This window comes from Xiphophorus couchianus, chromosome 9 (assembly GCF_001444195.1).
Source record: "Xiphophorus couchianus chromosome 9, X_couchianus-1.0, whole genome shotgun sequence".
Taxonomy (NCBI): Eukaryota; Metazoa; Chordata; class Actinopteri; order Cyprinodontiformes; family Poeciliidae; genus Xiphophorus; species Xiphophorus couchianus.
In genome coordinates this window covers 20,343,643-20,371,504 of record NC_040236.1, presented here as the reverse complement: position 1 = coordinate 20,371,504, position 27,862 = coordinate 20,343,643, and the positions used below count along the sequence as shown (strand labels likewise).

Sequence of the window (27,862 nt, the reverse complement as noted above, 5' to 3'; positions counted from 1 at the left end):
CTCGGGATTCCCCCGGAGGAGCTGGAAGAAGTGGCCGGGGAGAGGGAAGTCTGGGCCTCCCTTCTGAAGCTGCGACCCGACCTCGGATAAGCGGAAGAAGATGGATGGATGGTAAACAGTTTAATGCTCCGTGCGAAGTAAGAGGGGAGGGACATCGCCATCCAAGATTAGAACATTAGATTGAGTTAAAAGTATAAAAGTTATGTAATTTAGTTTTTGGCAGAGGGTTTGTAACACAACATGCACCAAAATGAATTTTAGAACAGAATTAGGTGCAAAAAAAAAAAATCTGAACTTTTAGGGTTTTTTTCTAATCTACGCATGTTCACAGTTGTACAAAATGCATCCCATAAAATTTGGTGAAATGTCTCTTAGCAAGCTGCACCTTGGCGACAGGGTAGATGCAGCCATCAAGTTGGTTCTGGTATACTGCTGGTCCTCTTAACAGAAATGGTAGAATGATTTTGAAGGGTACTGGTACATTGCACAAATTAGATGGATTACTGATGAAAGGTGAACTACCTTCAAACTTCACCTCAATTCAACAAAATGTTTGAAACTAAGACATAAGTGGGTTTTCTCACAGTACAATAATCCAACCTCAGACCTACTGACAGTTTTCAGACAATGTTAATGTCAGATTGATGCCAGAAAACCACTTTTAACACTCCATGTTAGAAGAATGGTCAAATATCCAGCCAGATATTTCACCACAGCTCGTTGATTTTATATATTACGTTTGTTTGATCTTTCTTTGAAGTTGAATGTTGCTTCATCATTCCAACCTGACAATAATAACAGTTCAAACTACTGGTCATTAAAATAACTAAATTACTAAGATTCATGCCTGTAATGAACTTTAGCTGAAACTGTGTTTTAGTCTATTGTGACCTATTTACTGTAACAGTTCAAGTTTCAGTGACCTTTTTCTCGTCTGTTCATTTTTGAAACTTTAGTGGTTGGTGTGACATCAGAAGTACATGTTTAATATCTCTCAAAATACTCTTTTTTCCCTTAGGAATAAAAATAATACAAAATGAATTTCTATATATATATATATAAACATTTAAAAACCAGGAAACGGAACATCTATTAATGCCGGCAGTGCTCAGTGGTTGTGTTTGGCAGGGGGTAAGCAAACAGAGAGAAGTCTAAAATGTACTTCGGCAGAAGTTCCCTGAGTAGCTTCTGCGGCAAAGTGCACAAGTAATAGTGTAACGTTTGTGTGGTGACAGGCTTGTACCATGTTTGCCTCTCCGGGAAGTTGACGAACGGTGGCGCGCCGATGCGCTGGAGCACGTACGCCGAGTCCCTTCCAAGGTGCTCATAGGAGCCTATGAAGTTATAAGAAACGGCGCAGGGCTGGCACAAGTTGTAAATCGGCATCCAGTGCTCGTTCATGCGCTCCACGTCCTCGTCCAACAAGTAACGGACAAACTCTCCGAAGGTCACGTCGTCTCCCATCACGGACGCATCCTTGGCACGGCCCTTCCTGTAGCGCTGCACGATCTCCGCTCCGTACTTTTTCTGGTAGGATTCGATCTCTCCGAACTTGTTCCTGTAGGCGGAGAGCAGCCGCTCCATGGGCTCCCGCACGAACATGAACTTGAAGTAGTGCTTGAGGCGGTAGCGGATTTCCTCCGGCTTCAGGGAGGATAGAAACAGCAAGTCGCTGCGGTGATCCATCTTGATGTTGACGTCCACGCTCTCCAAGGCTCCGCTCAGGACCTTCAGGACTCTCTTCCAGTTGGAGCAGGCCACTTTGGGGACGTAGCAGTAGAGGAAGCGGTACTCGTCGTTCACCAGGATGTGCTGCAGCACCGTCTTCCTCTGCAGGGGGCTCAGGGACCAGATGCTGTGGGGCATGTTCTTCTGGCTGCACATGGTCCTGATGGTGCGGTTGCGGATCTCCTGGAGGATCTAAATGCGAAGGAATAACCCCGGTGAAACAAATGTAAATGTCGAGCCACTACTCATACCCGTCGAACTTTTTCTGATTCATGCAACGTCAAATGTACGTCTATTTGGGTTTTTGGGTAATTGTGAAAGTCAAGTGGATATACTGTTTTCAAAAAAAAATTTAACATCTGAAAAGTGTGCTATGCATCTATGTTCAGCCAGTCTGTCAGAACTTTGTATATTTAAAAAAAACACACCCTTTGCTCAAGTTACAGCTGCAGATCTGTCTTTTGATCTGCAAAGATCAAAAGACAGAAACTTTTGTGCATTCTTTGCTAAACAGCTTGAGCTCAGTCAGACTGGTTTTCAAGTCTTGCCACAAATTCCCAGTTGGATTCGTGTCTAGACTGACTGGGCCGTGCCAACACATGAATATGTTTGGACATAAATCATTCCTCTGTAGCTCTAGTTGCACGTCTGAGATGAACCTCCAACCCCAGTCTCAAATCATTTGCTGCCTGGTAAGATTTTCTTTCAGGATTACCTTGTGTTCAGCTCTTTCCATCTGATCAACTTCAAGCTGATGTCCTAGCTGGAGAAAAGCCTCCCCACCACCATGTTTCACTAAAGGGATGAGGGTCTTAAGGGTTTTCTGTCAGTGGTTTGCATACAGGCGTAAAGAAAACAATCAGAGCATATCTCTGCTGCTCCCTTTACACGGCTTGTGGCAAACTTATGACATTGTTTAAACTGTGACTTTTGCAAGCCATCTTTCCATTAAAAATAGATGTTTAAAGTCCACGATCAATAGTTTTGCTGTTGACTGTTTTTTAGCCTCCGTTTCCTGAGAGGAGATGAGTACAGAGCTGGACCGACTGGATACACATGAATAGTGCACTTTTTACAGTTTAGTGTATTATAAATTTGAGGTACAACATTTAATTTCCCTTTTTGGATGGCATTTCTGAATTTGAAATATGTGGACATGTTTAAGGGGTATATGGGAACTTAATTACTTAGCGACATAAAAAGCAGTTTAAAGCACAATTTAACTTTTTGTAATCAAGACTTGGGGGTGGGGGGGGGGGGGGGGAGTCCTTTCAATTAACTTATTTTGACAGTTTTGTAAATAAAATCAAAGTAACTAAAACTCGATTGCTGGAAGAAGATGATCGATACAGGTAAAACGGCTGCAGTACCTGGGAGTCCACGTCCGCGCCATCTGCACCGCGTTTTCGGGTCTCGCCGACGAGCTCCAGCCGCCTTGCGCTGCCCCGGGGAGAAGGTGTCTCCACGCTGTTCAGCATTCCTTTCTCTATCATGAGCAGCAGGCCTCCGGAGGCTACGATCACCAGGAAGGTTAGCACCGAGGGCAGCACGGCGGAGCTGCGGCGGACGGAGCCCGGGCTCCCCGCGCTCCTGAAGTTCACAACGGAGCCGCTCCGCACGCCGTCGCTCCTTCTCTTCCCGTGGTCCTGCCTGCGTGGAAGCATCGTGACCGCGTCCTGCTCGTCTTCTCCGGTGTCTGCCAGCCTTTTTAAATTTTTTTATTTTGGTCTTTTTTTACTTTTAAATGCTGGAGGTTCTGTGTGGAAGTTTCCACTCGGTATCTACCACGTACCCATAATAAGGCTCGAAGTTAAGTTTCCAAGCGCGCGTCGCCCAAAATCCTGTGCGGACTATCACAATAAAATCCCGGAACAGTTTTCACATCAACCGTGGAGAACCCACTCTGAAATATACACCACACTGGGCGGAGTGCGTCACATCTCGGTCCTCTCTGCCAGTTTTCTTTCGTTGTTTGCTTTTAACGTATCTACACGTGAATAATTTCAAAATAAAACCCCCAAAATGATCGCTAAACTAAAAGCCAAACCACATTAAGCCCACATTAATAATGCACAAGCAGAACATGTCAGTGTGTGAATGAAACACGTGTTTACTGTCAGGAATGTGTTTTTTTTTTTTTGAGCGGCGAGTCAACGGCAGACCACGGTAAACACCGCACGACTCCTCCTCAGAAATGTCCAGCTGGGATTCTGGGAAATGTAGTTTTAAGTTTCACCCTTCGACTCGGTTCCTGTCGCAACACCATAGGACGTATATATACGTCCTATGGTGTTGCCTATAGGCAAGAAACATGTCAATTGTATTTTAGTCATTAATTTCTAACCACGGCCCTCTATTGAACTCCTGTGTGTGTTAACATTTCGGAGGAATGCTGCCGATTTTAATGAGCCAAACTTGCTCTTTACATCCAGATCCAGATTCAGCTTTACTGCGATAAAAAAGTTATGTAAAATTACTCTGGTTTTCTAACGGTAACGACATAAATCTATCTAAGTAGTTTTCTTTCAGTATTCATATTGACTAAAATAATTTCATTGTAACTTAATGACTTGGGGTGTTTTTTTGTTTTTGTTTTTTCCTGCCAGACACATTTATCCTGGGTCAAATTCTTGAGAATCAGGATGTCGGCCTCCAGCCAGCTGAAACCAATAATCCCCTGATTGCCACTCGGCTTCATTTACGCCAACTTCTACACACGTGAATAACTCATTTTCACTTAGCATGAAAACGTGTTTTCTGGAACAACTAAAACGGACAGGTTTTTATTGAACACTGAAAATCTTGTATCATTTCCTTCCACTGCTTTTTGCGGCGTAATATGCCATTTAAAGCACGCTGATGTTTTGGAGCGTGACACAAAATTGTGAAATGTTTAATTGAGATAAATCTGCTCCTTTTTTTTTTTTGAGATCCAAAATAATTTGAACACTAAAGATGGTACGTTTGCACCATAAAATATTTTTCGACATATTTCCAAGATGAGGTCCTCCTCTCAACCATACAGAGTGTAGCTTTCAGAGTTAATTATATTTTTCCTATCGGATTGTGGTTTCATTTGCCAACTCGTTTTTTTTTTTTGTTTGTTTGTTTTTTAACGATTGTGAGGAATCACGCGCCTTCGCCGTATACCGCGCTCTCGCTGCCACGCCCTCCCTTTCTCCATCTCCGTCTGGCACGCGGGCAGCTGTGCGGGGAGCGTCTCTCGGTGCGTGCGTCTTGCCTGTCGTGCACCCGCAGCATCAGCAACACAAAAGGGCTCGGAGCTGTCGGGGGGCCCAGGGTTTACCTCAGCGCCGATCGGAGGGGAAGAACCGCGTTCTCTAACAAAGGTGCTGGGATTTTCCTCTCTTCTTCCATATTGTTTGTGTTTGTCCTGACTGGGTTTTTTTTTTTTTTTACCCCCCTCATTTGCACGACGCTGGTGACCTTGTCACCACAGCCCACTTCTCATTTACAACTGACCCGCACTGATCTTCTGCTTCATCCCTCCCACAGATGTGTGTGTGTGTGTGTGTGTGTGTGTGCGCGCGTGTACATGTGCTGTAAATGGGATGACATTTGCAATTTGTTGTGATTTGAAATGCGCAAACGCGTTTTGCATCAGGTCAAATTTGCGTTCACGTTACCTCCTATTAAAACCAAAGCGACGCTGATCATGTGGAGGCTTTTCGAAACCCGTTCGTGACAATATGCACTAAAAAAAAACAAACAGATGCCAGATTCTTTGTTCTTCCTGCGCCTTTTTGGATGGCAACTTATAGACCGTAATCCCTGTTCGGCAGCATCCGCTAATTTGCCATTAACCGTTCAGCTGCGTATTGATTGGTGCCTTCAGGGTTGATGGAGTCTTTTGCAGAAGCAATGGCAGTCTTTCTTTTTTTTTTTTGAACGTATGATGCTCCATAGCAGCATCTGAAACGTCAGGTTGTCAGCTCGAAGCCATACACAGGCCGTATGGTGCGGGGCCTAAACGTTTTGGACAAAAAAAAAAGAGAAGAAATTATAGATTCGCTCTTCCACGGGTCATTTAAAGCATTTTAAATCAATGCTGGTATTTCTGGCCCAGTCAGTAGAGTTTGTTGCTGAGACACACAGAGGCAGGGAGAATGGATGGCAGTTTGCCAGGGATGAATTCACGGGGCTGCTGGTGTTGTGCTCGTCAGGGCGATGGCGGTGAGTAAACTGGTCTGTGTCGTTTCCTGTCTTGAGGGATTTTTGATTTGTTCCGTGATTCTGACACGTAGACCCAGACTGCACCGCATGCAGTCTAGATACACCACAGCACCACAGGGGCGCTCTTTAAGATGCAGCGTGGTTTATGGGTGGGCTGTGAATGGAAAGACTTCACCAGGTGATTGAACACCATCAACCAGTTTGAGCCAGTCTGATGGTTTGGAGAATCTGCCATAAGAGAGACATGGAGTCTGAACTCTCGTCCTTCTGTCTGCTGGACTGAGTCAAACGCCCACATTTGAGACTGACAAAGCAGTGTAAGCCAATCGCTTCACCACTTGATTGTTTTAGCTTGTTGGTGAATGCTAAACAATATATATATATATATATATATATATATATATATATATATATTTGATTAATATAGATATAAAAATGCCAAAATATTTCCGAAAATATCTTACAGCTGTCCTCCTGGTCATAAGTTCTCCCTGATATTTCACTCTCCATCATGCCATTATTTTATCATCTCATTTACGCAAACTGGAAGATTGTCAGTGCAGGACAAGCATTTTTAGCTAGTACAGAAAACAATAAAACTTTTTTGTTTTGTTTTGAGATATTTTGACAACACAAAATAATAAAAGAGAAAATACAGTCAGGTTGCTATTGTAGTGCATTTCTAAAAATAAAAATAAAAAAAAGACCAGAGAGACAAAGATTTCCTGTTATTGACTTTTTCTTCTTTTATTTTGAATAAAATATTGTGAAAATTTAAAATGTACCCCCCAAATTTATGGCAATTGCATCAGCACTGCATGACACAATGTAAGGAATCATCACATTCAATACGTCCACTCCTGGCAGTTTCACTGCTCCACCTGTGTCCTCCTTCAAACATGCATGTGTTCAGGTAACAGACAAAACATTCCTTCATCTAATACGCAAAAAAGATATTTGGTTTGCAGGCCACTACTGGGCTATTCGGTCAAAGATTATTTGCCCCGACGTCCTTCGCTCAAACAAAGCTGCTTAGTGTCGACCAGGCAGTTTCTCTGAAGACGTCTTCATTTTTTTCAGTTTGTTTACTGCAGCTAATAATACCTTCAGAAGCATCGTCCCTGGTGTAGGATGCCTTGCCAGATTATTCACACTCCACGTTTCTGCTATAACCACAACTCTGAATGTGTTTTGTTGGGTTTTTATTTGATAGACGAAACACAATTCGGAGCATAAGTGTGAAGTATTGGAAAAAGGGATGCGTCAGTTTCCGTTTTTTTATTTTTTACTACTAAGGATCTAAACATTGTCACATTTATTTGTGTTTGGCCACAGTTCTGCTAATACCCTTAAATAAAGTCCCGTAGAAGCGATTGCCATCAGAAGTCACGCGATTAATAGATTCCACCTTATTTTTGAGTTAATCTCCAAATATTCACAGCCAACAACTGTTCAAACCGGTAATGAAAAATTCCTATTTTTAGGTAAAGCGAGAACATTAGCCATGGACAAGAAAAAAAACAACCCACAAATAGTTTCATTTGCTGTTTGTCATAAATCACATAGTAAATTATGTGGACGAAGGTGCTCTGGTCAGATGAGACCAAAATTGCACTTTTTTTCTCGACATACAAAGGAGGAAAACTAATACTTCACATCGCCGCCGTGAAACATGGTGGACAGTTACACTGGTCAGAGTTGATGGGGCAGATGGAGGTAGACAAACACAGAAACGTTCTGGAAGGCAACGTTTTAGACACTGCGAAAGACCGGAGCTACTAAAGAACGGCCCAGTATTTGATCTATTTCAGATCAAACCCTTCCACAGAATTCTATTCCTACCTTTAAGAAATGCAGGCTGAAGAAATTTCATTTAAAATGACGACAGATTGTTAGAGCCATGCCAAGAAAAAAATGTAATTACAAAAATAAAGTCGTGAAATTACAAGAATGAATTCATAATATTATGACAATAAAGTTGACATAGGAGAATGAAATTGTTAAAGCGTAAGAATAAACTTGTATATGTCTAAGGTCGTAATGTTATGAGAGTAGTCGTCCAAGAAAAAAGTAAAAAAAAGATACGAGAATAAAGTCATAAGAGTCCTAATTTTTTTTTAAGTCATATTTTGAGAATAAAGTGGCGCGAGAATAAAACTATAATAGTTGGAGAATGACTTGGGGATCTACGATATATCGGCACTAGAATCGGTATTGGCGGATATTAGTAATTTCTTAGCATATCGGGCCAATATGAACAGCCAATATTTATTTTCATCTTGTTGCTTTCAGTTTCCGGTTGTTTAGTTATTTTGTTTCCCAACAGTGTTGAAACGGTAGCGAGATATATATATAATATCGGTAAATACCGGTTATCAGCCAGAACAGCAGTATTAATATCGGACGTTGATATTGGCCCAAAATGTTATATTGGTGCAACCCCAGAATAAAGTTGTAACAATGAAACTAAAGTAATATTATTTCGACTTTATTTCGACTGTATTCTTATAATTTTATGACTCCTCGTAATTTTATGACTTCATTCCCATAACATTGTTTTATTTTCTTAGCATGGTCTGTCATATAAAATGCTTAGTTAAACTCTGAGTGGTTGCTTCACCGCATGTCAAGTCTAGCCGCCACACCGTCATTTGGCTTAGCTGTGTGTGTGTGTGTGTGTGTGTGCGTGTGTGTGTGTGTGTGTTCGTCCCTGGCTTTTTATTCATTTAAGCACCGGTCGTTAAGAGCCTCCGTCGGCTGTGCTTGTGTGTGAAAACCTGCGACTAACTGGTGTGGGGGCATTTTTGCGCTGCTCCGCTTGGTGTTTCTATTCCTGCACATTGTCGGTCAGAGAACCGTCTGTCTTTGAAGTGCTGTGCAGCTCTAATATAGGCAGCAGTCAGGGCGGTAAAGCTCCATCATTACCATATCCCTGTGAGGCTACAGTGTGATCCTGCCAAAACTGGAGAATGGGGCGAGCGAGGGGAGTAGCCGTCCTTACAGCCATTCTGATTAAACGTAGCTCTGTACTTGTCCTGAGGATTTCGTTTAGCTGTATGCTGCTGAGGCATGAAGTTGTCGTTTTGCTTTTGGAACGTTTTTCTTTTACTGCCAGGCTGCGCTCGTTGGCCGCAGCTAGAGGGCAGGCTCTGAAAGCCGGAGCATGGCAGACTTTTAATATACTAGACATTTGTGGCCATAATGCCCGTCAAGCAGCTGTGGCTTTTTGTGTTCAAAACCATTCTAATCACACGTGCATATTGCTGTGGAGCCACAATGCAAGGCTTTGTGCGCATCATTCAGTAGACGTGATGAATGCCACTCTGTTCTCCTGTAAAGGCCTTCTGACGGGGAGGGAGGAAAACAAAGTGTCACTTTGTGCCTCCTCAGCACAGCGACACTAACAAACACTGGAAGACGCGGCTCTCTCTCTCTCTCTCTCTCTCTCTCCTCAGTCAGCTCTGCCCCGTCCTCAGCAGACACACCTCCTCCCCCTGAGACTGCACATGTGCTTCTCTCTGATGCACATGTGCACCCCTGAGACCCTTCGCTCATGTGAGTCGATGTAACTCAAACTGTGCACTCAAATCCATATAGAGAGGAAAATATTCAGAGGCATTTACAGGGCTGTTCTAAAATATGCACACCCACACACACAGAGAAGCGAGTTCCTGCTGCATCCGACACCTGACTCCAGGTAATGGCCTAGATCCACAGTGACAGCAGGCAGGTGGAACGGCCACACATTCTCACAGATCCCCTCAAACACAGCAGATTGGTAAGAAGGAGCTCTTCTTTAGATCTCAGTGAACTCTGTTAGTTTAGCTAAATTGCGGGTTAAATTAAGCGGCAAGAAAAAAAAAGGAAAACTAATATCAGCAGCTACTTTTGCACACATTTGTTTATTTAAGTTAAATTATTCTGAACTACTTTTTTGTTCCGTTTGCACCGAGCGAATGTCAAAAGTGACAGTTTTTTCTGTGCCTTGTGGATGTTTTTTGGGGGGGGGGGTTTGTCGTCATGCTTAGATATTGTCACTTTGCTGTCAGCTGCAGTGGAAAATATAACAATGGTCATGTGATACAGGTTGCATTTGACACCCAAATCCATTGTTTTCTCTTAATTCACCATATTGGGTCTGTACAGATGATCAATACTGCATCTTCGGTTAGTTTTGTGTCCGGCTTGTTGGATCTGAATGTTTTTTGTCCAGAATGTTTTGCTTGGTTTGGTAGCTGGTGAGGCTGATAGGGCAGCTACTTTTCACCTGGCGGGCCAGAAAAAAATAGATCTTACTGACTGTGATCATTTCATTGCTGTTGACATTAATCTAACAGCCCCATAATCACTTTTGGAGTTACTAATATTGTGTGCATAGATATAGTAACCATGCAAAATTATTCATACTCTAACCTTTTTCATGCTGTCTGTTGTTAATAGCACAAACCGAGGAGTATTTTATTTGGATTTGATGTAATAGACGTAGTGCATAAACGGTGGCATGAAAATTATACTTGCGTAAAAATAAAATTCTAAGAAAGTGTCATTTACATTTGTATTCTGCGTTTGCTGTTAAATCCCTAAATAAAAATCCTGTACCATCTATTCCAAAATCCCATAACAATCAAATAATCTGTGTGTAATTTAATTTCAGCGCATATGCACATGTGAATAAACAACTTCATGTGACCTGAGAGCACAGCAAACCGGTCAGAACGATGGTTGTGGAGAAGTTTAAAGCCTGGTTGGGATTCTGAAAAATATTTCCCAAACATCTCACTTCTGCACCGCTTTGTGTTGGTCTTTCACGTAAATCCGTCAAAGTTTTGAGATTGTAATGGGATCAAATGCAATGTGGGAACATTTAGTGGGATTTAGAGAGCAAGTGTGTGCTTTTTTTGGGATGTTTTCTCTCAGAAAAGACCTTTACATAGTTCACATAAGAAATGACAAAGACCTGAAGAATGAAACCGTACTGCTGACGAATCAAAACATGACGCCTTAAAATCAATTTATGAAACATAAGTAAAGGAAGGGAGACGATGGAGAGAGAAGAGATCCGTTTTCTTGACTTCACTATTCATTTTGTTGGTGGACTGCACTGAGTTGAGGTTTACATAAAATCAGAAATTAAAAAAAGAGGCAATCTTGGTTAGTTTGTATCGATTAGATGTGACTTTTAAATATGGATTAACACTTTTGCATTCAAGGAGGATTGCTAAGAAATGGATGTATTGATGTGGAATTCCCTAGACATGAATGAAGTTGCAAAAACAAAAATTATTATAATTTATTTTCAATTGCAGGGATGATAAATTATCTTGCTTTGAAAGGTTCTTCTTAAAGTTGCTCCTAGCACCAGTTTTAGTTCCATCACTGTTGGCTCTCTCTCTCTCTCTTTTTTTTTTTTTTTTGTAGTGAGATTGTTGTCCTTGCACACTCACTTGTGCAGAAGGTGCCATACTGGGACATATTTCTGTCTGTACATGTCAACAAGACCTAAAGGAACAAACAGAAAACTGAAATGCAAAAACAAAGATGTTTAAAAAAAAGAAAAAAGTTTGCCTATTTTTTTTCCAACCATCAACTAAAGGGAGAATTCAAAGAACTTAATTTCTGCCCTAGGATTTTGGATCTTCAGTAGCAGCTTGTCTGAAACCATTATTGCAAGGAACTCACAGTTTCTGTTTTGTTACGGACCGAGCAGATGGCGATTAATCACAGCAAAGCACTGAGGTTTATTTTCCACATTTCGACTTATCCGGCACTTAGCTAAAGGTCAAGTGCGTTTACATGGAGCCTCGTTTTCGCTGTGCAGCCGCTGCTAACTGAACTGCATTGTAAGCACCTGGAGCTGGGTTTATGCATGGCGTTGAGTCGCCACAAACCCAGCTGCTCGTTGGGTCCAGCTGTTTGTCGTGACAAACATTTGCCGTGTGCGTCGGTTTAAGCGTTGCGTCTGTCCGCTCTCGGCCTAGTTGCTGTGAAGACACTCGTCAGAGGACAGTGAAGAACGAGGTAAAAACATAGAACGAGGTCCTGAAGTGACTCTAGATCCTGAATGGGATCGTTAAGATATTTTTCTTTTTGCAGATTAAGTTTATTGGAATCACCACCTCAACATGTAACCACCAATGTAGGACAATTATTGGTTCTGCTCATCCAAAATAGTTCCTTAGTTGTTCCTAGTTAATAATTTATGCATTACTTTTTAAAGATGATGTATCTATTAAATGTATCAATCCCTATTTCCCTTTAGTATAAATATATTCTGTGTTTTAGTTTCCTTCTGCTAGGCTGGATGAGGATCTTCTGCCTATGCACAGTAAGAAAGCTGATATGGCAGCTTAGAGGAAGTTAAAACAAAAATCTCTAACACTCATTAGAGATCTGCAGCAAAGATTGGTATCTTTTAGTCAACAGGTCTCCATGACGATTATTGGATGCTATCTAAATGCTATTCATTAGCTTCAGATGGATGTTAGGAAGTAACCCTTTCTGTCCTATTGTCACGATTCTAAACTTGTAATTTAAGATGTGAAACTCACACCTTGTGATTTGGATGGATATATGGAAAGGCTCCACCAAATATGGAGAAGAGCATGTGTCGCTAGGGCCCGGTTTCTCTGCCAAAAGCCTTGAGAACTTTGTTAGGTTGGATGGCATTGTGAACCTTTTCAAATATTGGGACCCGATTTTAGTCTTTTGTCAGAAAACTCAAAATAGGTTATTAGTGCGTCTTTCCAAAAGATTATGAGCCAAACACAAGTATAACATTTCAAAGACTTTAGACTTGTTGACTTAAGTATAAGTCCTTTATAAGTCCCATGAGGTGAGCAAAAGAGAAGAACCCATAGCTCTGGATGTAGAAGAAATGTTCCCTCTCTCTGAATAGGGCAAGTATTGTCCTGTTGGCAAGAATATACAGACAATTATTTTTTATTACAAGGGTGAGTGTGAACCAGGCTTTCTTGTCCAACATCAGCGTCTGACCTCACAAATGTAGGAAAGAGGACTAGGGCCACTGAAAAAGAAATAATTCTGATTGTAATCTCAGAATTCAGACTTTTTTCTCAGACCAGTGAGACATCTGAGGGGAAATAAAGTCAGAATTCAGACAAAAATAAATGAATCCCTGGAAGAATAGTACAAAAACATCCACAAACACACTCTGTAACTAGATGAGTGATTACTTTTGGCAGTATAGAGTCTTTATCAGGGCTGCCAAGAACATTGTGGGCATCTGTTTGGAAGAGCTTCTTCTCCTTCATCATCCTCCCCCCGCCTTTCATGCCGTTTTCATGTTCCTCACCTCTACCGCACATTCCTACAACTGAAACTTGCTGTTCTGCCTCCGTTTCTTTCTTTATTCCCTCGTTTTTCTTCCCCCTCACCCCGAGGCCTCGGTGGAGACGGCAGCGACATTCATCTGGGTAAAACGAGCTTTGTGATTAAGAGCAGATCAATATTCCCCCGGGTTTTGCTGCAGCGGTGCACGGCCGTCCCAAGCTGTGCTGCCGAAATGGGTGAAACGGTTTCTAAGGCGCCGCTGCGTTCGACTGTCTGCTTCGTCAGGAAGCTGCTCGTGTTGTAAGGTTGTGACACTTTGCTGCCGTCGGGACTCCCGTGGCTGTGTGGGTTAAGGGATGTTGTGGTGCTGGGTTGTTTGTAGGACGCTGTACTGTTTTTTTGTTTTTTTTTTACGCCGCTGCTATGCTGTGATGCAGGTGTATATTTGTCAAAGAGCACATGCTTATCTCATCCCATCGTCATCCTCTGCTGTAGTTCACCAGTAAAGGCAAATTTAGAACCGGCGAACCAAAGACACAAATAATAAAATGAGGGGACGGAGAAATCAACAGTATCCTTCTGGGCAGCAGTAGACACAGTTGCACACTGTCTCTGTGTTCATACACTCCTACTACCAAACATGCTTGTTTGCTCCTTGTTCTGCTCTGACTGGACAAAGAGCCTTTTTTGTTGTTGTTGTTGTTGTTGTTTTGCGGAGACATTTCTGAGAGTGTCCGTCTGTCTCCGTCCCCCTCAGGAAGGAAGTACGCTGCGTTCTGGTCCCACTGGAGACGGCAGACGTCTCTCTGGCTCTCTCGGTGCTGTCCCACTGTCTGCTTTTATGCAGCTGCTTTGCAGACGAGCCACGCGGTGCAGCAGAAAACCTCTAGCTTGAGTGATGCAGTGCAGGCAGGTGTTGGGACAGAAAAGGCAGGTTATTGGGAGGCTCTGTTGTCATGCTACTTTGGCAGTGGCTGTTTAGGGGTTGGTCCTCTGTTCTTAAAGGGCCAGTGTTATGTAAAATTGACTTGTTTTTTCAGCTTTACAACATATTATGTTATTCACTCATCAAAAACATATCTGGAGTGTTGCTTTGATTCTTTCATGCATATTAGAGAAATCCTTGAATCAACCAGTCAGCTGTGCAGAACGCCTGGTTGGACCTGGCTCCGCCTTAGAGGACACAGCTCCTCCTCGGTTTACAGGCTTCAGAGCAGCCCTCCCTGTGACCACACGGCTCCTTCAGACTAGCCAACAGCAATTAGCAAGCATCTGGTGGAACTGTGCATCTGCTGAGCTCATTATAGGAGCTACTGCTCAGTGGAACGCTGGTTAAAAACGTTGTCGAAGGGTCAATAGAGGTGCCATGTTTTGATGACTTCCTGAAGGAAACTTGTGACTGCACATATTTTCATATCAGGCAAAGATAACCAAAGTTAAAAGAAAAGGAAATTGCTCCTAAACTTAATTACTGGTTTTGCCTCTTTTCACTACCACCAACAAGCATTTGCACTATGAAAGTTTCGTTTAATCGTTTAACTTTTTGATCAATGTGGTTCACTGAATTCCCAAATAATTACAAATGGCTAGAGCAGGGACACTATACAGAGAGGCTACAGTCCTGAACCAGGTGTCCCTGGTTCGATTCCCAGAACCATTTGGGAATCGAATGGTCCTATCCTTCCTATTCTCTCTCTACCCGTCTTCCTGTCCAGCCGCGGTTAAATAAAGGCCAGTAGCAGATCTTTTTGGGAAATGTTTTGATTTTAGCTTTCTGGTTGTCATCTGACTGGGCATCATTAGTAGTGACATTAATCCGAAGAATATGGTTAATCACAGTTAATTTATGATTTTAAATATGAGGCAGTTATAGTTCCATGTAGGGTTAGTTTTATTTGGACAGCTCTTTTTCTTTTACATTAATTTCTTATTCTAACCCTGATGTTTTTATTTATTTAATCAATGTATCTTTGATATTTACATCTGTTTGATCTAAAATGTGTTATAAATTTGTAAAGGGGTCAAATACTTTTTCACTGTACTGTAGATATTTGAAACAAAACAGGCAGTCTCACTGCTTTTTGGTCCAATAGATCTTGTTAAACTGGGTTTGATTTAGGCAGCAGTGTAAATGCTAATATTATTTGAAAGCAACTTTAAATGTGTCAATCATTATAAATAGCTAAAATAATCTAATGTTAGATAAATAAGTCCAGTTATGGGAGGGCTAAATGTCATAGTTTGGAAGTGAAATATTCCTCTATCACTGTATCAGAAGTCAAGTCCAGATTTGTTTGGTCTCTTGATTCGTGAAACAAGCGGTTAACGCGACCCAAAAAAGTAAAAAAGAACAGTTTGTAATGTACTCAGATTTGCAGAATTATGTTAATAAAAGCTGAGAGAAGACCCAAACATTTTGGATCGGGATGAAATGTTTACAAGAAGCCGGAGTGGACTTGGGAAAGAAGCGAGCGAACAGAGCGGCCTCGGGGCGCTCATGTTGCACTGCAAAACAGCTTCAGGCTTTATCCGGCCGCAGTCACTAACAGAGCCAACCTTTTCCGATGACAATGCCGGAGGCGGCGGAGAATTAAAAGAAAAGCAGGACCTGGTGAAGGTTTGCAGCTCCTCTGCAGTCGGTTTTCTCTTTCCCGTGTCCCTCTGCTCTCATCGTTTCCCTCCGTTAAAACCTCGTACTCACGCTCTGCAGTAAATAACAGCAACCCCGCCTTTATGTTCAACCTTCTTTTTCTCCCACTACAGTCAAAGTGTGCGGATTACCATGGCAACGGATGCAACAGAAAACAACCATGAGGTGCTTTTAGAGGTAACCGAACCCAGAGGCTCAGGTAAATGGGAACTGAAGAGTGCTCCTAAGGGCTTTTTTAAGGAGACAGTGGAGTTACACAAACAAATCCCATCGAACAAACATGCAAAATCAACCAAAGGACGAATATGTAAAATCATGCTTTTCTAAAGGCCTTGTGAGATTTTTAGAGTACATGAAATATTGAACTATTTGAAATACCAGGTGATTTTAAATAAGACTGTGGTGGAAATGCGTTTCTACTGGACCTCATCCTGGGATAATGGTTCAAAGCACATAGTCAGATCAACATAAAAATGCTTCATACGTAAAATAGTTCCAGTTTGGCTCACTGTCTCTTTAAGAGCTGCATGGCGTGGTGATGGGTTTGACTTTTTAGAGGAGACTTGTGTGCTGTGTTCAGATTTCTGCCAAGTTTCTTCCTGCCTTTCCTCGATCCTTGCAAGATGGTTAGTATGTTGATTTGAAGGCTTGGGCCGTGTTGGAAAAATGACGGGAGATTAGAAATAAAGTTGGCTTTTAATCGGAAAACTACTTTTGTGTCCAAGTGCAAAAGACCACATAGAACAGAAGAAGGACGTGTTTAATCAGTACCCTCGCAATGCGTGACGCAAACATTAATGTAATCAACACTAATACTGATTGTATCAATTCATAACACCTCATTATCAGTCCGAGGATGTGTGCGTCTGGTTTTTATGATCTAGTTTGAAGTTAGAAATTAGCCTAAGCAATTCATAAAGTCAGCAGTGTTCTGGCTTTATGAATGCGGTTTGTTGCAGTTTACAGCCTGGACTGTGGTAACTATTCAATGTAAAAGTACTTTTGAGTACGTGGAGAAGTTTTAATCACATTGTTTTACTTGGAGTACCTCATATAAAAAATGTAAAAAAAAAACCCCAAACAGTTTTGGACATAATAACTGTAGAAAAAAGCCTTTTGTGCTACACATTTTACATATTTTCTGCTGGGTTTTATATTCCCTAATCATCACTTTTAAATTCCAATAAGCTTATGTTTGATTAATACTGCGTATTTTCATGAAAAAACTTGGGTTTCCCAAATAAAATTGACCTAATTGTCTGTCCATAACAATTCTATTGCATATATGTTAGCAAATCTTTCTTTACATTTTATTTAACATTATTTGTTAGTGTTCCAGTTCAAATGTGTGAGTAAAATGTAGCATACTGCCTGTGGATATCTTGGTTTACATCAACTAAAATCTACGTCTTTATATTAAAGTTGAATTAAATGACAACTCCCTAACCGGATAGTAGATAATCCTTCATCAGTGGGTTGAATTGTAAAACCCAGGAAGGGTCTGAAGTGAAGACGTCTAAACAAAATGCACTTCACTGCGAGTCTTCGAGTTGGGTTGGGCTGGAGTTCTGCGGGATCCGACTCCCGCGTTGTCTACTCTACAGAAAAGGGGGGAAAAAAAATAAAGTGTCCTGTCTTATTTCATGCATGAGCGTTTGAGCGTACCCGTGGCAGTGCATTATGGGCTTTGTGCCACTGGACGGGCAGAGATGATGGGAGAACATGCTGCAGGGCGGCAGAACATCAGCGCTGCACCTCGGCATCAGTTGGTCCCACGGACCGCTAAGCCACAGCATCCATTTTCTCACTAACGCAGATAAGAACAAAGATCCAAGATGAAAACATCAGTGACCCCTCCAGCTCTGCAGATAGGTCTGCCGCCTGGAGAGAAAAAAAATCCCTTCATGTTAGTCATAACCCAAAAACAGCCAGTCATGTTTTCTGTCATGTAGTCAGCTATTGCTGTAAACACGCACAAACTGTACCGTCCCCCTCTGAAACTGTAATATGGAGTTTGTCTTTTTTTTATGGAACATGACAGAAGAAATATATTAAATATATTATTACATAACTATATAAAAAATAAATAATATATATTATAACTATGAATTAAGCATATAAACTCGCGTAGATTTAATCACATAGAGAAAGAAAATAACCCAAGAGTTGGAAGAATTACTGTATTTTTTTTTTTTTTTAATGGAGGACATTTGTGGATTTTCAGTTGAAAACATTAAAGCTGATTTATGTTAAAAGCATGGACAATGGTAGGTTCGGCAACAAAAAGAAAACGGTCTTGTCTTTAAAATGGCTACTTATTAAAAATGGCCAGATTGGAATTTTATTTATCCCTGATCATAATGTGCCATTTAAGATCAGACGTTTGCTGACAGCGAGAACTAGCCAGTTCGATATCTGCCATGTCTGTTTGGAAATGTATGATCATAAAGTGCGGTAAAATAACACTGCATTACTTCCCACCAATAACTTTCTGCACACAGCTGCAGTCCTAAATAGACTTGAATTTCCAACCTGGAAACTTATCGAGATGCTAGGCTAGCGCCACTAGCTTAGCTCTTTATTTTGGTATAACTGTTCTTATGATTCAGTTCATAACACATCACTGCAGTTTGACTCAACCTGTCTATTAAAAAGTGAATCTTGATATCAAGACATCCCTACAAATTATTATGGTTTATGTTTTTTTTTATTTTTTTAAAGAAAATAGCACACACTTTTATTGGTGTGTTTTTTTTTTCCTTAACAAACTAGCATTTTCTATCACAAAATGCTAAGTGGAGTTCACAATCAAACATTATTTCAGTTTCAGGTGCAGAGGGACATTTAATAACCCTTTTCAGATTAGCAAACTGAAAAGGGTTTTCATTTTAAAAAAACAAACAATTTTCATAGCAAAATGTTTTTAGCTAACTAAGCAAACCAAGCTAGCTGTCGGCAGTGTTAGCCTTTTCAGAGACTTGCTTAAATTTAGCTATTCGACTACAACTTAACTTCTGCTTTATGTGAAGCATTTGGGCACAAAAATGGTTTTAATCACTGAGGAAACTTAAACTTGCAAACAAAATCACAAATCAGTGCATCAAGCATTTTCATCACTGGAAACGAGTGCAAATCTAACTCACGATTCCCATATTCCTATAAATATACATGTATTAAAATCCATAATGCAGTGCAGATGCCTGTCTTTTTTTCTTCCCACAGAAAAGACAAAGTTTAGGGTCAAAAGATCTAAGAGGAGAAATGAGTTTACTGCATCACTTCCCATCATGCCTCGGGTTCAGTGAGCGGGGTGTGCAGTGAAATCCCACACCAGTTGCTACTTTTAGCTCTGAAAGGGATACCCACAGAGCCTGAGACCGCCTGTCTGTGCAGCGGTGTAGAGTGGCTTCGCAGCTCTGCAACCTCACCCACTTACTTCACAGGGTCCATCCTTACAAGTACACAGACACGGAGAAAAAGCAAAACACAAAGGGGGGGCAATTCGTTGAAACTGATGCAAGCTTGAATGAGACACCAGTGAATTTTCTCTTTTTTGCTTTGACAGATGTGAAGTTCTGGCTTTAGCTGAGAGTCCAAAGTTAATTTCTTGCTTTGGTTTAAGACTTCCCTGTGAGCCGCCAATAAAAAGGTTTTACAGCTGCTTTCTCTCAACGGATATGTCACATGTTGATGCATGCTCTTCTTCTAATCGGACACATGAAGAGATTGCTTCCAAACAGAGTGGTTAAACAAAAGTGAAAACACTTAAATGCAGGTCAAATGCGACAGGAGTCAAACTTTTGGCATTGACTCTTGGAGCTCTGTGAATCACTGGGCGTTTGTCTCTCTTGACTTGTTGCTGTTTTCAGCCTCTGCCTCTGGTTTTTTGTTTTTGTTCATTTCCATTAAACCAGAGATTCCCCCCCCCCCCCCAGCATTTCTTTTCCTGCCTTTAGGGCTTGAGATTTATCTTTTCCCATCCCCTCCAACTGGAGCCCAAGGTTTTCTTCTTTGCTTGTCACCTCGCTTATCATCTTATCTGCTGTTTTCACTCGTTTTATTTCAGCAGTGTCACTCGCATTTCATTATCCGCTCAGAGTCGCATGTTTTTAAAAAAAACGAGCCCTCGGGCATCATCCCGCTCGTTATCTTCACAAAAAGCGTGATTTAGAAAAAAAAGAAAAAAAGATTGATGTGATTACATGGAGCTGTGATTATCGTCTACTTTCTTTTCCCCCCACCCGGCAGAGAGAAGACGACAGGGCAAATTCCAGCCGTTCAGACGGCTCTTTGGGAAGAAGAAGAAACGGGAAGCTAAAAGGAGCTTTGATGGAGCAGAGCTAAAAGCAAGTTTTTCAACCGGTGAAGTGTGCAGTGGAGCTGTGTCCGACAATGAGGAGTCCAGTAAAAATCTGAGGTAGGTGCATTGAAAGGTTTATAACAAGGAAGTGATTCAACAAGTCATAATCTCTATTCAAATTGCTGTGTCATCTCTGTAGACAACTATCTCATTTGAAAGTGAAGTGTAGAGTGAGACTTTGCACTGTAAACGGTAAAGTGAAGTGATGAAACTGCCGGAGTGTAAAAAGCTGGAGAGTAAGAACGAGCTGCGGTGCACCTCTGAGAACGCTCTCAATCCTCTGCAGGGACCTGAATCCCATCGGATCTCGAGCTCTCTCCCACGACAGCATCTTTATCCCAGAGGAGCCGCCGGAGGAACTCGGTCTGGATCGCAGCATGTCCCAGGAAAACGTTTCAGATAAAGTTAGGAACCTTCAGGTGGTCCCCGCACAAAACCCTACACTTCTCTGAGCTCAACATGCACGCTGCAGAGTGGCGCCATGCATGCAGTGAGGTTCAGATGTTTGCATGCGCTCACAATTCCCATGAATGTTGATCTTTTTTTTTTAGGATTTATCCGAGCTGTTCTTTGACAAGGTTAGACTGAATTTGCATGAACAAAAACACAATTTCGGTTAGCTGTTTAAAAATAACAACTGGGTGGACAGAGAAGTGAGGACAAAGGTGAATTTTTCATAGATTTTCACCGATTCACGCATGTTTAAAATTCCACATGCATGCCCATTAATGTCTGATAAAATGTCTCTCGGCAAGTTGCACCAGACCACATCAAGAGGTTGTGGTTCACTTCTGTTTTCTATGTTATCCGTAGTTCATTGAAATGTGTAGGTTTCACGGTAAAGGCTGAGCTTTTAAATACAGTGCATAAATTCTGAATCGGGATAAAGTTGGAATAATTTCAAATGCTTAGTGGGGAACGTATTAAGCAAAAGTTACTTTTTTTGCATGTTTTGTACTTCCATTTTGTTCTCTACTGTTTCTAAAAACAGCCCAAGCACTTAAAAAAACCCAACAACTTTGAGCCGTTTTTGGAAATAAATTAATGTCTTTTGACGTGTGTAAAACGAGCAATTTCAAAAACCTCCCGATTGTTGGGTCCAAAATTCACTGTTGCCTAGCAACCCAAGTGAAAAAGCACTGGTATTACCGCTGCATGCGCTGTACAATGGCTGCTGGAAAAGTCAAATGTTTTGTTGTTGGCCAACCGTTCAGAAACCACTTGCTGAATTCTTGTTGGTTGTGCAGGAGGCCCCACTACCGCTTTTCAAATATCTACTGTTGTATATATACAGTACGTGCATCTGTTTGCAGCCGTTTTTATATGTGAATGTAAACACTGAGGCGGGGGGCGTGGCCAGCGGCATAATAATTTGATTTAAAGTGACAAGAAACTCTAAAAGGGCTCATTCTGAAAGGAGCTTGAAACAGGCAGAATTGACCAGACTAAAATCTCATCATCTAGGAAACTATTTTGTGCAAAAAATGTAGTGAACATGTTATGTATAGCCCTTAGATCTATCCTAACCTGGTCGAGGAAGCACAGTAGGTCACCTTTAATATCTTCTTTAATGCAGTCCAAAATGAGCTTTGACGTGTGTCTTGAGTCGTTATCCTTGTTGAACACCCATCAGTGTCCAGATTTCATGCCAGGACACCAACAAAGCAGATTAAATGAACCATGACTGATTAGAGTGGTGACACATCCATCCACAATAATGCAATAGCTTGTTGGTGGCTACAAAGGTTTGTGGTCAAGGCATACCCTGCTCAGAGACATTTATCCAAAAGCATTCTCAAATACACTACATGACTGCTCCGGATGAGTGGATTAAAACATCGGACTTATTCACCACACAGAGGCAGATCGCACAAGGTATAAAGTTCGGCCAGAAGCCTCCTTCTCTTCGAAAAAGTGAGGGGGATGAGGGAAGCTCAGATGAGGAAGAGGTTCTCCGAAGCCCTCTGCAGGTTTTGGCCCAGGTAGAAGCTGAGCCGCCCAAAATGGAACCGAAGGTAACGGCTGAACGTGATTTTCATTGTGAAGATTACAGTTTGGGGGGAAGTAGGCTGTAGATTTTAACTTTCTTTGATGAAGCGTCTCATGTTTATTTGGACCTTTCAGAAGTTTTAACTTTAAGCTTTTTTCACTGTTATTGTGTGTTTTACAGACACAAAGTAGTGTGCAATTGTAAAGTGGAAGAAAAATAATGAGAATTAAGAAAAAAATAAATCTGAAGGACTTTACCTCTAGGCACCTCTTTGTTAGAACCTGGTAGAACCACCTTTGTCATCAGATACATCGTCCTATTAACTCTGATGAGTGTTTGGTGTTCTGCAAAAGAATGTTTTCAGTCCAAAAATGTAATTTTGAGCATTTTCATATTTGAAGTCAATTATTTATTACAGATTTTATTTTGGGAGTATCAGAGTGAAGGGGGGTGAACACAAATGCACGCTACGCCTAAAATCTTTGAGTTTTGAATACCATATGTCGTGCTTCCTTACACTTTCCTGTTCTGCAGAACTTTTTGTTGATCTTCCAACAAAATCCCACTTACATACATTGAAATGTGTGACCTCAGTGATGAAATGATAACCCAAAGGGGTGTCGAGACTTTTGCAAGGTTGCTGCAAATACATTTTCTGTTGCAGGTCCAAGGAGCTCAATCATCTGCGCAGCACAGCACGCCAGTGAAGTCCCCGAGGTCCAAACGGGTCCTCCCACCAACCGGTACCATTGAGTCCATCAATCTAGATGCCATCCCCCAGTCTGTCACTCGCCTGGACAACACCGCCGCCAAGCATAAGCGCTCTGTCAAACCGAAAAACCAGAGGATTTCCCGCAAACACCGGCGGTTCACACTGGTAAGGAAGACGTTGATCTGTGACGTTATCCACCAAAGTCCGAGGCTTAGAACTTTAAATCAATCCTGTCCCTTCATCCCCAGGATCTCCAGGAAGTGTCCATTCCTGGAGTCATGCAGGAGGAGCTGGAGGCAGCCGACCAGCGCAGAGCATCTCTGGAGTCCTCCAAGGAAAGCTTGAAGAAGCAGAGATTCTACGAGGAGGAAATACTTGAGGCCAGGAGAACGAGGGAGATGGAGGAGCAACAGTTCAGAGAGGAAATGGAGGAGAGGAAGAAGAGGGCGGAGGAGCTGAGGATGCGTGAACTGCAGGAAGAGAGGAGTCGCAAGAAGCAACAGGAGGAACAAGAGAAGAGGATGCGAGAGGAGGCAGAGGGGAGGAGGAAAGAAGAGGAGGACCAAAAGAGAGTCAGAGAAGAGGAAAAACGTAAGCAAGAGGAGGCTGCGAGACAAAGAGAGGAGGAAGACAGAAGAATGAAAGAAGAGGAAGAACGGAGGAGGCGCGAGGAGACTGAAATAAGAAAAAGAGAGGAGGAGGAAAGAAAGATGAGGGAGGAAGCAGAGAGGCTGAGGAGAGAGGAGGAGGAAAGAAGGATCAGGGCAGAGGAAGAAAGGAGGAAACAGGAGGAGGAAAGGAGAAAGCAAGAAGAGCGTCAACGGCGAGAGGAAGAAGATAGGAGGCGACTGGAAGAGCAAAAGCAAATGGAGGAAGAGGAAAGGATGAGACGCGAGGAGGAAGAAAAGAGGAAGCAAGAAGAGGAGGCGGCAAGGAGGCAACGGGAATTTGAGGCAGAGAAGCGCAAAAAGCAGGAAGCGGAAAGGAAGAAAAAAGAGGAGCAGAAACTGAGGCTGAGGGAGACGGAGCAAAAGAAACGACTGCAACTGGAGGAGCAGAAGAAGATGCTGACTGAAGAGGGCGCTGGGATCACTGATGAACAAGAGAAGAAGCGGCGAGCCGAGGAGCAGCGCTGGAGGGAGATGGAAGAGCGACAGAGACCCTTTTCCTTCAAGGTTTCCTCTGGAGAGAAACAGATTCTCTTCCAGAAGGTAAATCTGACCCCTGTTACACCAGCCGCCAGCCATCAGGGCACTACGGACGCTGATCAAAGGGAAAGAGCTACGGCTTCCTCCCAGGAAAGAAAAGACTCCCCCAACCTGCCGGCATCTCCATATGTCCCCCACACAGCTATCCTGGTGACAGGGGCCCAGCTCTGTGGGACAGCTGTCAATTTAGACCAGATCAAAGACACCGCATGCAAGTCCCTACTGGGTTTGGGAGAGGAAAGAAAGGCCCAAGGAACATCTTCTGCAACGGGCAAGAGCTCACCGGACCGCAAATCTGGAAAAACCAAGTCTCTCAGTGAGTCTTCGGTCTCCCCGGATGAGTCGAGTGTAGCCGTGCTGGCGGAGTGGGCGAGTATCCGCTCAAAGATATTTAAGGGGGTTGAGGATGGGAAATACGATGAGTACCCGGATCCTCCGAGCAGGAATCAGCCTCAGCTCAGCGGCGACGAGCAGCCTCCGTTTGCTCACACCAACCTCAGAAAAACAATGTCCGCCAGTGCCAAGTTCTCCATCATCCCTGCAAAGAAGAAGTTTGGCGACTCAAACAGAAACTCTGAGGTTTTCAGCACAGATCATAAGGATGGAGGAGGAGAGGAAGCTGCTCGATCTGACAGTCCTACAACTGGGTCCCAATCTCCAACCGTTAAACCTCACACTCGGACAAGCAAAACTGTTCGGATTGTAGAGAGAGGCTCAGAGGAGTGCATGTTTGCCAAAGACCTCCCGTCTTTCCTGGTTCCCAGCCCCGGGGACAGACCCGAGGGCTCCGAAGTAAAGAGCCGGCTTCAGAACAAGACGGAGGAGGGGGAGACGCAGGGACAGGACAGTGAGGACAACCCCTCACCTTTTGGAATAAAGCTGAGAAGGACAAACTACTCACTGCGTTTTCACAGCGAACAGTCCACAGAGAAACGGAAGAAACGCTACAGCGCTGGAGACAGCTTCGACGGCGTCCCTTCACCTCTCACTCCAATCGAGCCAGACTCTGACGCCTCCTCCGTCTTTTCGGACAAATCAAGTCCCACATCGCCTCAGAAAGAGGGAGTAGTGAGCAAGTATCTTCACGCATCTGCATCTCCTGCCATGTCTCGGGGTAAGCTAGGCAAACCTACTAGCCCCGTCCCACACAACGAAGGAGAGAAAGTCCTATCCAAACCACCGCTCTACAGAAGACCAACACCATCCCCCAAACCCTCCGGAGCCACCCCAACGCCTCCTCCTTCTCCGCTCCCTAAAGTAGCCCACGGGTTCCCCTGTGAGGAAGCGATCCAGAGGACGGGGAGCCCTGATCTATCCGTCCAGGACCAGGCTAGTAGAAGCGAAGACCCATCAGCAGTGACTCAGCTGCACAGGGGCAGTCACAGTAATGTCCATTTAGAGGAGGAGCCGAAGGAGAAGAGGTCTTTCTTCCCCTCCATCAACATCCCTTGGAGAGAGAAGGCAGACAGGAAGGCAGAGCTCATCAGGCGAGGTCAGTGTCTCCAGGACCAGGTGCCAGCCGTATATTAGCTGAAATCATCGATCTGTGTTGTGTATGAAACTGTAAATGTGGCTCTATGCTAAAAGTATTTAGAGTTGTAGTTATGACTAAAAAGTTTAGTCTGTTTACTGCAATCAGTAAAAATCAAATGTGTGTTCTCTTGCAGAAAAACCTTCCTTACAGGCCAGGCACTCACTGGACAGCGCAAGGGTCCAGGAGAAGGAAGCCGGGCCCTTATGGATTACCCTGGCCCTGCAGAAGCAGAAAGGCTTCAGGGAGCAACAGCAGACCCGTGAGGATCGTCGAAGCCAAAGAGAGGCCAAGCTAGCAGAGAAGCACGCCAGAGAGAAAGACAGTGTATGTGGCCCAGATCCCCATTTACCCACTGTCCTTTACTCTCCCTGACACAGTTTTCAATTCTTTCTGCAGGTTGCATTGGTGAGTCCTACAGACGGGAGAGAGAGCGGGGGAACCAGTCCTTCCTCCAAGCCTCAGACTCCTGAGGAGCCCAAAAGACCCGACAGCCTGCTGGGACGATTCGAGCGCAGAGATCCGCTAAAAAAGGCCAGCACTTTACCGAGCTCAGTCACAGGTAGGGACCCCAACCTATGACTGTTTATTACTAATTTCTTGTCATTTCTGAGCGATGGTGACTTTCAGTTAAAGGATGTTTTTCTTCCATCTCATACACTTACCATCTACTTTCGCCTCGGCCTGTTCCATTAAATCTAAGTAAAATAGATTGAAAGTTTGCGGGTGAATTTCAAGGATATGGTGTGGTACTCACCTTTTTTAATTGTTCTTTTTTTAAATTCCAGTTGAAATCTCAGACTCCACGCCGTCGCCACCTGCTATCAAGGACGTGTCAAAGCGATTCCCCTCCAGCGACTCTCCCCAGGTGTCCACAGAGCCGGCCTGGCTGGCACTAGCTAAACGAAAGGCCAAAGCCTGGAGCGACTGTCCACAGATCATCAAATAAGCCCCACCACCCGACGCCAGTTTAACGCGCCATGCATGGGGGGCGTGGGGTGGGTGGATGGGGAGCACAGAACCCACGGAGCCTGAGGATCACGTTCTCCCGTCCACGTGAAAACTCCTCATTGAAACACCCCTGGCTGCTATAACCACCACGTTAAAGTGCGCTTCACATTCAAAAATGACCAATAAGGCTGCGCAGATGTATGTAAAACAGATGAGAGCATGCGTATAATGTATCCAATCACACCAATTGTACGACCCCTAAAGACAAAGTCCTCAGCAGCCAATCACAGCCATGGCTGACCACCGCAGTAGCCAACTTTTTTTTTTTTTTTGTACCTTAGGAGCCAACTGGGTCACCATGGTTGTAATAAATTGTGTGCTCGACACCATCTCCGTGCTCCGAGGAACAGCAGCGCTTAATCAGCAGAGGGTATCCGTCTGAATCATGTTTTAAGGGCTACCAGGAAAAAAAAAAGAAAGAGAGAGAGAAAGAAAAAATAACCCAGCATGGCCGCTCCTCTGGAAAAGCTCGTTACAGGCATCTCCTCTGCCCTCTTCCGTATTATTTATGTACAGCAGCAGATTTATCTACACTGAAACTGTATGGTAGCTTTTCTCTGAGCCTTGTTTGTTGTGTAAGGAGGGAATATTGTGCTTTTTCTTAATTTTTTTTTTTTTTAAGTCATACTGGAAATAATAAATCTCAATGTGTCCGTGATGACTGTGACAGAACAACAAACTGGACTTGCAACGCGGCATGGAGGACATTAAGCGCTGCGTCTGTGTGAAAATGGACTTTGGAGACAAACCTAACACCCGCTCCGATTCTTCTGGCATGTCCTCCTGTAGACTCACACCCGTCGCTACTTCTTTCATTGGGACCCGATCTCACAACATGGGCGCATTTCCCGTATGACGCAGCAAAACCTCTTCGTTCTCGCCGCTCCCTCTCATCATCTGTAAGTATGTATTTGCTCCGAAAGAGACCCAGGAAACCTGAGTCTCTTTGTTTCTAACTTTGGTCGTGCACAATAGTGTAGTGTACGCAGTGTTATCTGTAACGACGACAAAAAAAACAACAAAAAAAAAACAACGTTTGGTATTATTTGCACTTTTTGTCCCACTTAGAGATATTCACGAGAAAGTTCAACAGATCCAAAATGTTATTAATAATGTAAATTAAATACTGATGTCTGAACCGAGCTAACGGACTGCTGTGTTTATTGTAAAATAACAGCCGGTTTTCGG

The 27,862-nt window shown here is 43.0% G+C and overlaps 2 protein-coding genes and 1 long non-coding RNA gene across 5 annotated transcripts; 1 reads left to right on the top strand and 2 right to left on the bottom strand.

Annotated features, from left to right (window-relative positions):
- Positions 1–103: 103 nt before the first annotated feature.
- chst14 (carbohydrate (N-acetylgalactosamine 4-0) sulfotransferase 14) lies at positions 104–3,392 on the bottom strand. Its single transcript, XM_028028955.1, has 2 exons — positions 3,099–3,392; positions 104–1,920 (listed from the first exon to the last, which is right to left on the bottom strand). The coding sequence occupies exons 1-2, from the start codon at positions 3,390–3,392 to the stop codon at positions 1,093–1,095; spliced, it is 1,122 nt and encodes a 373-aa protein (XP_027884756.1). The 3' UTR covers positions 104–1,092.
- A 1,495-nt stretch (positions 3,393–4,887) lies between these two features.
- cracd (capping protein inhibiting regulator of actin dynamics) lies at positions 4,888–27,816 on the top strand. 3 transcript variants are annotated; one of them, XM_028028210.1, is made up of 9 exons: positions 4,888–5,078; positions 20,111–20,279; positions 20,509–20,641; positions 22,082–22,237; positions 22,877–23,089; positions 23,173–25,624; positions 25,800–25,990; positions 26,063–26,225; positions 26,452–27,816. In XM_028028210.1, the coding sequence occupies exons 3-9, from the start codon at positions 20,600–20,602 to the stop codon at positions 26,610–26,612; spliced, it is 3,378 nt and encodes a 1,125-aa protein (XP_027884011.1). In that variant the 5' UTR covers positions 4,888–5,078; positions 20,111–20,279; positions 20,509–20,599; the 3' UTR covers positions 26,613–27,816. The 3 variants fall into 3 exon arrangements, with proteins under 3 accessions (XP_027884011.1, XP_027884009.1, XP_027884008.1); XM_028028208.1 differs by lacking the exon at positions 4,888–5,078 and adding an exon at positions 15,384–16,061 and having other exon boundaries at positions 20,509–20,626; XM_028028207.1 differs by lacking the exon at positions 4,888–5,078 and adding an exon at positions 15,384–16,061.
- LOC114151179 (uncharacterized) lies at positions 16,540–26,543 on the bottom strand. The gene is made up of 2 exons (XR_003596895.1): positions 26,421–26,543; positions 16,540–17,743 (listed from the first exon to the last, which is right to left on the bottom strand). It is a non-coding gene; the product is annotated as an uncharacterized LOC114151179 (long non-coding RNA).
- Positions 27,817–27,862: the final 46 nt, after the last annotated feature.

Coding starts and splice junctions, on each gene's coding strand:
- chst14 (XM_028028955.1), bottom strand. CDS start 3,392: ATGCTTCCACGCAGGCAGGACCACGGGAAGAGAAGGAGCGACGGCGTG. Junction 1,921..3,098: donor GCGCGGACGTGGACTCCCAG/GTACTGCAGCCG, acceptor CTTCGCATTTAG/ATCCTCCAGGAGATCCGCAA.
- cracd (XM_028028207.1), top strand. CDS start 15,995: ATGGCAACGGATGCAACAGAAAACAACCATGAGGTGCTTTTAGAGGTA. Junction 25,991..26,062: donor ACGCCAGAGAGAAAGACAGT/GTATGTGGCCCA, acceptor TTCTTTCTGCAG/GTTGCATTGGTGAGTCCTAC. Junction 26,226..26,451: donor TTTACCGAGCTCAGTCACAG/GTAGGGACCCCA, acceptor TTTAAATTCCAG/TTGAAATCTCAGACTCCACG.